The 12,333-nt window shown below is 36.3% G+C and overlaps 1 protein-coding gene, 1 long non-coding RNA gene and 1 pseudogene across 2 annotated transcripts; 2 read left to right on the plus strand and 1 right to left on the minus strand.

The window, feature by feature from the left end:
- Positions 1-232: 232 nt before the first annotated feature.
- Positions 233-853, minus strand: LOC113280068 (F-box protein At3g07870-like). The gene has a single exon (XM_026528713.1). The coding sequence runs from the start codon at positions 851-853 to the stop codon at positions 233-235; it is 621 nt and encodes a 206-aa protein (XP_026384498.1).
- A 729-nt stretch (positions 854-1,582) lies between these two features.
- Positions 1,583-2,404, plus strand: LOC113278139. The gene is made up of 3 exons (XR_003325316.1): positions 1,583-1,864; positions 1,995-2,074; positions 2,199-2,404. It is a non-coding gene; the product is annotated as an uncharacterized LOC113278139 (long non-coding RNA).
- Positions 2,405-7,131: 4,727 nt separating this feature from the next.
- LOC113278140 lies at positions 7,132-9,249 on the plus strand (annotated as a pseudogene).
- Positions 9,250-12,333: the final 3,084 nt, after the last annotated feature.

Raw genomic sequence — 12,333 nt, forward strand, 5'->3', positions numbered from 1 at the left:
TTTGCAAAATAGAATTGCTAAATAACAAGTATTAGCTTTTAAGTCGCATTATGACATCTCATTGTTCACTTTAGCAGATGCGGAACCATGAAAACATATGCATCACGCTATTACAAGTCTAGTACCATTACCATATGAAAAACACCGTACAAATCTAGTCTTTACCTCAATGCTCAAGTGTACTTTATGAGTTCCGATTGTTTAGTAGATGGAACAACATAAGTACCTGAGTTTAGTGATGTTCATATCTTTCTTGTTCTTTACAAGCCTCCTTTCTTGATGTTCCTATCATATTTTTTTTCGTACAGGCATAAGTACCTGAGTTTAGTGAAACTAGACTTTCCACATAAGTTTTTGCATCAAAGAGCCTTAGATTACCTGAAAATTTGAGTTCTTTGAAAGTTGAATGCTTCGGGTCATATATAACTAACTGACTGTGATTCCCTAGTAGAATCTGACCATTCAATAAAGACCACATTTGCCTCAAGTTGAAGTTTGTCATTATACTTGCATGGCCGATGATATAACGTTTTACCCAGGATTCTTGAACTCCATAATCTTGCATCACCCAAACTTCAAAACAATCCTGAGTCATTACGAGTACACAAAGGCACCACGCCAAAACATCAATGATCATTGAAGAATGCTTCTTCTCTACAAGTTCTATTGGAAGTTGCAATTTGTCGAATTTCTCGTTGCTGATATCCAAAGAAACTATTAACTTCAATGAGTTCTCCTCACGCGCTTCGCCAAACCAGTGAAAGGCTCCATTGACAAATACACCAGCTTGTCGCTTATCAGGAATATTGTAAGGCACGGTTTGACTACTTTTCCATTCACTCGTTCCCAACATATACACGTTAAGTAGATCGTAACCATGATATTCAACTGAAACTATTAACTTGTAATCATCAGCCTTGCAATCATAACCAAATGCCTTAAATTCGAAAACCCATGTAGTGATGATTTGGATATTCTCTTGTACTCTTTCGTTGCTGGGTTAAAACAAATGAAAGCCATGCCACCATACCATATGCAAACCAGACCATTACATGAACCTACCAATCGAAAAGTTGTAAATTCACTGAATGGATAATCTACAAATTTAACAATTTCACTCTCTGTCAACGAGGATAATGAAGCATAACTTACAGAGTTGATTGTGAATTCTCCGATTCTGTCGCCTTAGCGGTCCATGATGAGATTATAGTTTTTTCTCTGTGTATTAAAATAAAGGTGCATCTTAACAAAACTAGGGTTAGAAATTATTTGAGACCAAAACTTGCCAACACACCTACATATAAACGTGGATCTCACGGGAACCCGAAAAAAGATTTCAAGGTAGAGATCTTCGGGAATGCCTGACATTGTTTTTCCTATCCTTCCACCTTTAAATTCTTATCGACCAGAAGAAGTTTTTGCAGAAAACATCCGATCTCTTTGCCCTACAAATACGTCTAATACGCCTGGCAAGTGACCACGTGCTAGTCAAAAAAATTACCAAACCAAAACAAATGGACCATGTTTAAATCAAATAACCGCCCACTTCCCCTTTTGTTTTCCTCAAGATTCGTTTGAGAAAGAGGATTTGGCTTTCCATATGTGGAGGAAAATATCAATTAGCCATTCTTCTCTTTTTCCTTCTTTCTAAACAGATGTCTTTAAAATATAGCCGGAACCACCACCATCAAATCTTCTTCTAGTAGATTCAAGATATTTCTCACACAGTAGAAGGCAATTCCTTTCTGTTTTCTGTTTTTTTCTTTTTCTTTTTGATTTTTTATGTATTTTGTACGGCTATCTCACTGGTGCGACGGGAAAGCATTTCCACGGAGAAATTCGACAAAACTATGTATCTAGCAAGGTAATTAAGATATTGATCTAACTGCACAAACTTTTAAATTTTTGATGATGTTTTTCTTTTCCTTTTTAGAAAAAGATTATGTGTTATTTAAAATTATTTAGATTTAGATTTTGAGTTTTTTTTTCCCTAGATGTAATCAAGAAGGCAAAGGGAATGAAAGATAAGAACACTCATAGGGTTAAGAAGTTGAATATCTTGAATTAAAAAATGGTATCTTCTAATTTTCAAATTGGTATTCCTTCTCTATTACTTTAAATTTATTAAAATCGTGATTGTATACATGGGCTTTTGTTTTTACTTTTTACTGTCTCTGTATGTGGAATTCATTTTACAGGTAATCAAGACAGCTAATCCTTCAAAGTAAGTGATGATCGACTTCAACTCAAAGAATAGATTCCAGATCTAGAGCAACAATGAGGATTGGAAATAAAATTTTGTTGTATTGTTGAGAGAAACCAGTTTAGTTCTAAAATGTATAACAATTTGGTTTAACAACGTGGAAAATCTGTAAGGATTTTTTATTTAAATTGTATTTTTTTTTTGAAGGCTAATGTAATTTATGTTATTCTGGAATGTATGTAATCATTTTTAATCAGCTGTGTTCAAATTATTCAACGGCATAATTTCTGTTATTAATAGCACAAATTTATTTATCTTAGTATTCTCAATTATAAAAATGTGATTTATTAAGAAAAAAAACTGTCAAAACTAAAAAAAAATCTAATAATACACATTATCCAAATAATAAAGCGATTTAGTAAAAAAAATATTTAAAAACAAAATAAAAAATAGCTTACGTGGCATATGAATTATTTATGACGTAAATACATATTTGCAATAGAAAAATTATGCTACAAAAGCTCCTCGTCATTTTCGACACTTTTAGCGTCGGGCAGAACATTTGCAACACCTCTTTTTATAACACAGTGACCGACAATTAAAATATGTCAGAAATTATATTTCTGACACATAATTAAATATTTGTGACATTAGTTTTCATTGCAAAAATCATGTTTTGTTCAATCCTACACGCATCAACAAATCTGTCCTAAGGATCGAGTAATCCCATGTACAACTCATTTGGGGTATCTCAACGTTTTTGTCGAGCAGAAATGATAATCTGTATGTTCACTCAACCCATTCTTCTTATCCTTTAGGAACTCAAACTAGGGTTTATTATTGTGATCTCCACTATTTTTTTGGTGGCATTTTGTTACAATAAGGGCATCTAACTCAAAACCAATTGACAATGAGTGATTGTCCATAACACGCCCCCTCACGTGTAGCCTCGTTGGGTCTAACACGTAGACAATTAAATAAGATGACTCGTCGCAAATAGCCTGCTCTAATACCATGTTAGATGGAATAATTAAATCATGTGACTCGTTGCAAATAGCCTGCTCTGATACCATGTTAGAATACGGACATCCAACTCAAAACCAATTGGCAATAAGTGGAGAGGTCCTAAGAGATTATAAGCGGCTGGGTCTTAGATTGCCCACCAATATGGGATTAATAATCCCAACACATTTGTTTCGTTCGTTTGTACAATTCTAGATTCCGGACCTTCTGAGAAGAGAGAGTTGCAGGGAAGATTGGGAATCATAAGCTGATCCTAGAAAGTACTCTATTGATTCCTTTTTACTGTTGAACGACAAGTAATTTAGGATTGTACAATATCAATGCTTGATTGTATCTCTGGTTTTTCCAGTTTTCACGTCTTTTTTAGAAGTTAGATGGTGACCACGGAGGATCCTTCATATGATGAGAAATTTTACTGCCTGATATTTTTATTTCATTTGAGCTTCTCTTCATTTGCTTTTCAGTATGTGTAGCTGAAATTGTCAAATTTAAGTTCAAATTGGTTACTTGGTATTACAGGTGATGATACAGTATAGGAGAGTGCATTAGATACTTTCATTCTGAAACCTTGAAGGTGAAATTTCTTATCATGAAACTTAAAAAGCAATAGCTCTTATATGTAACACATCTTTGGTAATCCAGATTTATTGAGCTCAAGTGTTTTGGTGATTATAGTGTATACCTCAACCCATTTTGAACTTTTTGTGTTTATGCTCTTTACGGTTTTCTTGTTCCGTTTTCAAATTCTTTCAACTTTCTTTGCAGGTTTCAAAGACGTCCAGGTGCAGTATCATCTTTCATGCTAGTTTAAGAGGAAGTCAATGATATCCTGGGTGACATTGGTTTCGAAGATTTCCATTGCCTAAAAGGTAAGGGCTTGCGGTCATGATATTATATACTACTCTATAGGATTCTAAATTATCTACATACATTAACAGTTATGATTATTGGGTTTTCTTGAGGAGAGTTTACTGAATCTCCTCCTGAGCTATGTATCATTTTTCATGCATGTTGTGTGTTGTTTTTACACCTTACTAGACCTTGGTTGCAGCTGCTATAAATATTAGTCAACTAAAAATACTAATAAAATGCATTTGCAACTTGTTTATATTCTAGAGGTTCTTGTTCATGTTTGTTGTAGATACACATGAATTCGAAGCTTAAAGGGAGGGCAGTTTACATTGTATCATAGGTTCAGAGTTCATTTTGGTCTCTCCCGACAAAGTTGCTATGTGCCATGGTTGCCACGTGTCAAAGGTGAGTCTGAGAAATTCCACATCAACAGCTGCCACATGTGATGTTGAAGTGTGGTTAACATTTGCTTGAGTTAAAAGGGAGAGTATTTTGGAAACAATTAACCCCATTTTTTTCTTGAACTGTTATGTCTGCCAAAGTAGGATCATTTTGTAAGACGATTATGGAAGTATGGCCATTTTGTAACCCAATTACAAAAAGAGTGATCATTTTATAATTGTCCCTTTATTTTATTTTGGAAATGTTTTTTGTTGCATATCAGTTGTTGTTCAATTTAGACGGAACTAAATAGACATGACGAAACTGGTTTTTTTCTGTGTTAGATTGTGTTGAATAGACATGATGAAACTGGTTGCATTCTATGTTAGATTGAGATCATTGAGTTGAATTTGATTTCACCCATTTTAAGATAGGATGAAACTGGTTTCATGTTTATTTAGGATAAATCGTAGATTGTTGAATTTGGTATCACTCATTTGAAACAAGGATGAAATTTATTTTATCCTATTTGGAGTGGATTAAATTCGTATTCACTCATGTTAAACTAAATGAAACCGACTTCATGTTGGTTTCACCTTGTTTTAGATTGTTGAATTTGATTTCTTCATGTTTAGATTAGGATAAATTTTAATTTTCAGTCATTGTAAACTAGGATGATGCCGGTTTCATCCTATTTAAACTGGTTTATGTTTCATATTTATATCTAAAGACTTAAAGACCTAGACAAATAAAGCTCACACGTTGAATGGTGAAGAAACCCTCGCTTTCTATTGGTCGAAATAGGCCTTTTTTTAGTTTTGTGAAACGAGTGTTAGGTAAGGACATTTGGCAGCGTATGATTGATATAAAAAGAATAGGAAAAGATAAATAAAAAGGAAACCATATTCAATTTAGAATTCGCGAGGACACTTGGAAACGTATGATTGGTTTAAAAATTACAAACTCAAAAGGAAAACCTAACCTACCGTGTTTGGAATTTTATGGAAGTCCAAATTCAATTTGGAAATCGAGTATCTACCCGTATAAGGACTCTTTTTTCCAAATTAATATATAAATGGGAAAAAATCCACATATTTTATGCGAAAATAAAATGAAAAAATAAATAAAATATACATATACATATACACATATTCTCCACCTATTTAACGTGTTTGCCCGCCACACCAAATCAAAAATATATCGCCACGGGGATGGGAGAAGCTCCGCGCACACCAAATCAAAAATGCATTCCCACAGGGCAGCAAAGCCCCGCACACACCAAATCAGAAATGCATCCCCACGGGACGGGGCGAAGCCCCGCACACACCAAATCAAAGATGCATCTCCACGGGGCTGGGCGAAACCCCGCACATACCGAATCAAAAATGCATCTCCGCGGGGCAAGGCGAAGCCCCATGCACACCAAATTAAAAAATGCATCTCCACGGGGCGGGGCGAAGCGCCGCGCACACAAAATTAAAAATGCATTCCCACGGGGCGGGGCAGGGCCAAGCCCCGCGCACACCAAATCAAGAATGCATCTCCACGGGACGGGACGAAGCCTTGCTGACACCAAATCAAATATGCATCCCCACGAAACTGGGCGGGGCGAAGCCTCACGTACATCAAATTAAAAGAAATAGAATGCCGTGTGCGTAGCACGGGCACAAATCTAGTTTGCTTTATCACCATAATGTGTTTTATATTCACATAAATTACTGATTTCGATATCAAAATGTAAGTGTTTTTGGTTCATTGTTCATTCATAAGAATATTGGTATTATTTACATGTTATTATTACATTTTACTTCCTTCGTTCGCTGTTGTTACGACTTAAACCTCACGTTTTAATGCATGGTAACACGACGTTGAAGCGGCCGACTGACTAAATCTTCATTGTTGCCTTTTTCAGCGAAGAGCCGATTAAAGTTGTTTTGTGCATTAACCATTTCTATACCATTGTAAGCCCATTTAAAGGCCCAAGTAGAGTGGTGTCGGCCTCTAGTGCGAGACTACCGGCAGAATTCTCTCGATTTTCTATAGAATTGTACGTGTAAATTGTGTTATAAACAGCCAATCTGTAATCTTTGTTGTATTCAAAATCCATAGATTGCATCCCAGTTACGTCCTGCGACTCATAAGTACTCACATTTTTCTATTGAATGTGCTTACCATATAGGTTGTTTCAGCTTGTTCCCACAAAACTATAACAAGGTCCGACAAGAATGGGGCTACAATCATACTGAATTTGAATTCTAATGGGCCAACAGGCTGAGTATAATTTTTGTTTTTATGGGCACGACAAGGAATTCGGGTTAAAGTTGGCACGGAAGGCAATTTTGGTTGAATTGCTGGCACGAGAAAATATTGCCGAAACTTGACCCGCCACGAGAAAAGAATGTAACATAAATAACGCAAACATATCCGGCACACACTCAAAATACTCCAACAGAACTCAGAGTCTTTCGAAGATTTTATTTCTTGAACAACAATTTCAGGTTATTTGAGAGAGACAACTTCTTCTTACCTAGCTACCTCCTTTCCTCTCCGTCCCCGCTAAGATTTGAAGCAAGAAAACCATGGCAATCCATGCCGAAAACGGAGAGGTTTGTCTGTTTGTTACTTTCTTCTTGTTGCAGTCGAAAATATTAGTGTTACGATCTTCGATTCTAATGCCTTTTCGTTTGCTGTATCAGGGGAAGTTGACTGCAATGGTAGTTTGTTGGCTTCTTGGAAATGGATGTATGTTCTCATGGAACAGTATGTTAACCATCGTCGATTACTTCGGTTTCGTCTTCCCGGTACTCACATCACCACTTAATTTCATGTTCTAATTTTGATTATCCAATGTTTTTCAATTAGTGAATCAATTTTTGTTTGTTTTGGTAGAATTATCACCCATCTAGGGTTCTAACCCTAGTTTACCAACCATTCGCAACTGTAACACTTGCGATTTTAGCTTACAATGAAGCAAAAATCAATACAAGAAGAAGAAATTTACAAGGTTATCTCCTGTTCTTCGTCAGTTCTTTGCTGATTCTTGTTGTAAGTATAGATACTCACCCCTAATGTCGATTGAAACTTATAATCTCCAATTTAGGGTGCAATTAAGAGCTCAAATTGATGTTTTAATCCTTTTTTGGGTGGATTAGTTGGACTTAGCTACATCCGGGAGAGGTGGAATTGGGACGTTCATTGGTATATGTTTGGTTAGTGCGGCATTTGGAGTTGCAGATGCACATGTTCAAGGTGGAATGATTGGGGATTTATCATTCATGTGCCCCGAGTTCTTGCAAGTAAGTTCATGGTCCAGGATTCACAATTTCAATTTTCATGTGCTTTTGCAGGTTATATGCCATTGCAATTTGCATTAAATGCGAGAGTCTAATGTTTATGTATGTTCTTATCTAAATAGTCTTTCTTGGCTGGCCCGGCTGCATCTGGTGCTCTAACGTCTGCCTTGAGGTTGATTACAAAAGCAGCATTCGAGAATTCCAAGAATGGCCTTCGCAAGGGAGCTTGTACGTAAACTCCTATCTATTACTGAATGACATTGATAAGATGTTGAGATAATTCTCTTGTTGTTAGTACTTATTATACATCTTAACTCTAAATTGCAGTGCTGTTCTTTGGAATTTCTGCATTTTTTGAGCTACTATGTGTACTTCTGTATGCGTATGTCTTCCCCAAGTTGCCTATTGTGAAGTACTACCGTGCCAAAGCAGCCTCAGAAGGATCCAAGACTGTTTCTGCTGATCTTGCTGCTGGCGGAGTGAAAACAGTACTACCAGACATTGAACAAGTACCGTCTCTCTCGCGTGTTTTGAGATTTAAATATATATTTGGGGAAATTTGATGAGCATGGATTTCAACTAAACTTTGTAACTTTTGCAGGCTGCACAAGAGGAACGCTTATCCAACAAACAGTTGCTTCGCCAAAACATTGACTACGCTGTTACAGTGTTTCTTATATACATACTGACGTTATCGATTTTTCCCTGGTTTTTAAGCGAAGATACTGGAAAACACAGCTTGGGCTCTTGGTAAATTCTCAATTACAGAAACCAGAACTAGGCATTTCTCTGACTCTTTATGCTGTTGAGAAAATTTGGTTAATTTGCCTGTTGCTTGGTAATCTTTCAGGTAGGCTCTTGTTTTGATTGCGATGTATAATGTGTGGGATCTAATTGGAAGATACATTCCCGTCATAGAGTGCTTGAAGCTTAAGTCGCGAAAAGGGCTGGTTATTGCATCTCTTTCTCGTTTCCTACTTATTCCGTGTTTTTACTTCACTGCCAAATATGGAGACCAAGGCTGGATGATCCTGCTAACTTCCTATTTAGGTTTGACTAATGGTTATCTCACTGTTTGCGTCCTAACTGTCGCCCCTGAAGGTTACAAGGTTAGTTACTGTGAGATGCCAACTTTCTTCTCATAATACCGTTATTTTTTTCTGCAAAAGGGAATGAATGTGCATTGGTGTTTTGCAGGGTCCGGAACAAAATGCACTGGGGAATTTACTTGTGTTTTTCCTCGGCATGGGTATCTTTGCAGGTGTGACATCTGATTGGTTATGGATCATTGGTAAAGGTTGGTAGTAATGATATTCAACTACATATAGTACATAAAACATTACTTGGGGAAGCCTGAGAGAGGTCGAAATTCCACGCCGTTATCTCCCAATTCCGATATGCATCGCCAGAATTGCCTCGGATCCGTGTGCCAAGAGTCCGCTTGAGCTTGAAAAACAGCATGATCCTTACGTTGTTAAGCTCCTACAGCTTTTTATCCATATGACCATCACCTTTACATGTTAACTCTAATTTTAGTTTCTTTTGTTAGACATTATCCGAGTTACAATATACAATTCGATATTTGCAAATCTTGTTGATCTCTTAAATTTTCACTTGTTTTTTGGAAATTAAAATGATTTTACACGGAAAGTAACTCAAAGTTAAAGCTGGATTTAGTATTATATGTTTAATTAATTGAATAAATTATTAAAAGTAGGATTAAAGAGATATCCGTGACTTTGAGAAGCGGTTTAGAATCTGATTGTTTTTTCAACTACTTTTGTAAATAACAAGGTTGTAAACAAACTTGAATGAAACAAAAATGAATCGAATGGAATTCCTTTTGGGAAGTGTAAAGGATCACTCCACTTAGTTAATAAAAGAGAAAGAACAATTTATGAGATTTCATTAGCAAACCACACAATGGAAGCAACATCAGCATCACTACTATCAGTAGCAGGCAAAGGTGGTGATCGTCATGGGAGAGTAGACGGTCTTCTTAAAACGACATTTGGCGACGAACACAGTTCATTGTTCGATCAATTTGAACGGAGATCAATTGAGCTTCAAATTGATAGAGTCGTATTAGGTAGAAGTTCTTCTGAATCAAAAATGGTTCGTTCATATTTCGCACCTGCGTCACCACCAAGACCACCACCACCGCCTATAGAATTATGGAGGGCATTACACAAAGAAGAAGTTCGACAAGGAAAACGTATGAGTGTGTCTAAGGTTTTGAAGAAACTGTTCAGGCCAGTTTTTGGAGTAGGCCGGAAAAGTGAAGCAAGAAGAGGAATTAAAGAAGCAAAAGTAAAAGAGGAGGAGCGTAATCGTCATCCGTTGCAGTGGAAGACATTGAGCAGATCTCTGCGTTTTTGAATTTTATTGTCTTAATTTTTATGAACCTTATTCATTAATCACCATTTCATATTTGTTGATGAGTTTTTTACTAATAAAAAGTTATCATTTTCACCATTTCATAAATGGGCTTTGGGCCCAAAGTTCTACAATTATAAAACTTGAGAGCCAGCCCAGGAGGGTGGGTAATTACCAAGTACCAACCCTTCTTCTCATGAAAGCTACTGTATGTCGGTTTTGTTAATAAGTTTGGCACATCCCACATATGGGTGCTAAAATATATAAAATGTAAGTGTAGAGATAACTAACAAACATCTTCTCGTATTTAACGAAGGTTAACGAAGGTAAAAGCCTCTTTTCCTTATCAATCTTTCCTGCTTTCCTCTTTTTTGAGCCGCAGCCCTAAAACCCCATCTTCTTCCATTCATGGATTACTTCAGGTTTCTCCCTCTGGAGATCACATTAGACATCTTAACCCGCTTACCAACTGAATCCGCCCTTCAATGCAAATCAGTATGCACTAATTGGAGATTCGTTGTTGCTCATCCATCATTCTCGAGATGCACTGTCATCGTCATCTCAATCATCCTGCTTCTGAATCTGCTTGTAAGTTGGGTTTTCTTGCTCTCACAGATTATTATGATGGTTTACACTATTTTGAATATGATGATCATCAGAGAAAAACACCCAATCAAAGAATTACAAGATTTTCTTTTATCCTTCCGGTTGAGAATCGTAGTTTTGTTGGTTCTATTAATGGGTTGATTTGTCTTCTCGACTTATAACGCTATTACCAGAGAATGTGTTACTCTTCGAGAGATTAAGAGAAGAGATGGTGATATTGAATATGAGACTACCAGTTTCGGCTATGTTTCTTCAACCAATGAATACAAAATTGTTAGATTTTATAAGTCGGGGAAGACTCATTTAGAAGTCCATATATACACTCTAGGCAGTGGCAATGGATGGAGAAACCTTGGGAAGTTCAATTGTGGATCCGCAAATCTATATTTAGAACATAGTGTCTTCTTTGCCAATGAAACTCTTTATTGGCTGGACGATGAATTAAAAATGATTGGTACCTTCGATTTGACGGAGGAGAAGTTTGGTGAACATCTTGCACTACCTCCTTTGCCACCAGACAGAGGGAGGTTTTGTTTACTGGAATAGCAATAGGGGTTTTGAATGGGTTTTTGTTTTATGCTCTCCAAGAAAAAGGACACAACAGAAGATATAAATTTAATACATGGCTATTAAAAAAGAAGAATCATAATCATGACAAGGAAGAGGGAGACGAACATCGGTCACTGGGTTGGAATAAAGAGTTTAGGATTGACGATATGGACTCAATGGACTTGTTAGCCGTTACGAAGAATGATGGTGTTTTAATTAACAGTGGTCGCATTGATATCAGCATTTATGACACAAAAAATTCAATCTCGAAAAGCCTTGTCAAGTTTAATAGTCGCATTCTTCATGTATTCCTTCACAAGAACACCTTAGTTTCACTGAAAGAATTAGGGGAAAAAGATGCAAAAGTACTTGAGTCGCTGAATTGAAGGATAGTTTTCTTACTTTCTTATTTGTGTGAACCTAAATGCTGATATTATGATAGTTAGTAACATATTGAGACTACTGATACTTTGTCCTTGTATCATTTATCCAACTTTATGGGATCGTTTTCTTACTTTCTTATTTTAAGCTATATTTCTTTGTTAGCTTTGCATTTTGTTCGTGACCTGACCTTATCTGAATGGGAGCGTATAGTTGGGACTCGAATAAGTAAATGCAGGAATGGAAAGAGATTTCCAGTTGATAATTTTCATGTTCCTTAACATTATTTGATAGATAACTTTAGGGGTCCAGTTTGTGTTGTTAATTATATCTAGTGTCTTGATACTGCAATAATGCACAGTGGTTTGAACTTTGTAATTCAGTGCCGCATACTTCTTTGTCCTAGTTACAAAGTCAGTTTAAGATTTGCTTTTGACAATAACCTTTTAATTCAATGCAATAATGCTATATAACCTTTCGAGAATACTGCAGGTACCGTATTTTCTTTAAGTCTAAAATTTTTGTTGCTCATCATTTTGTCTCATAATTGCTTCAAGTCAGTTTAAGATTTGTGTTCTTAATGCGGCATCAAAACGTGTTCCTTTTACAAAGATTGTACTCCTGTTATCTAGCATCTCCTATCTATAATCTGCCAACAAGTAGCCTAAA

The sequence above is a fragment of the Papaver somniferum genome, chromosome 5, assembly GCF_003573695.1.
Source record: "Papaver somniferum cultivar HN1 chromosome 5, ASM357369v1, whole genome shotgun sequence".
NCBI classification, from domain to species: Eukaryota; Viridiplantae; Streptophyta; class Magnoliopsida; order Ranunculales; family Papaveraceae; genus Papaver; species Papaver somniferum.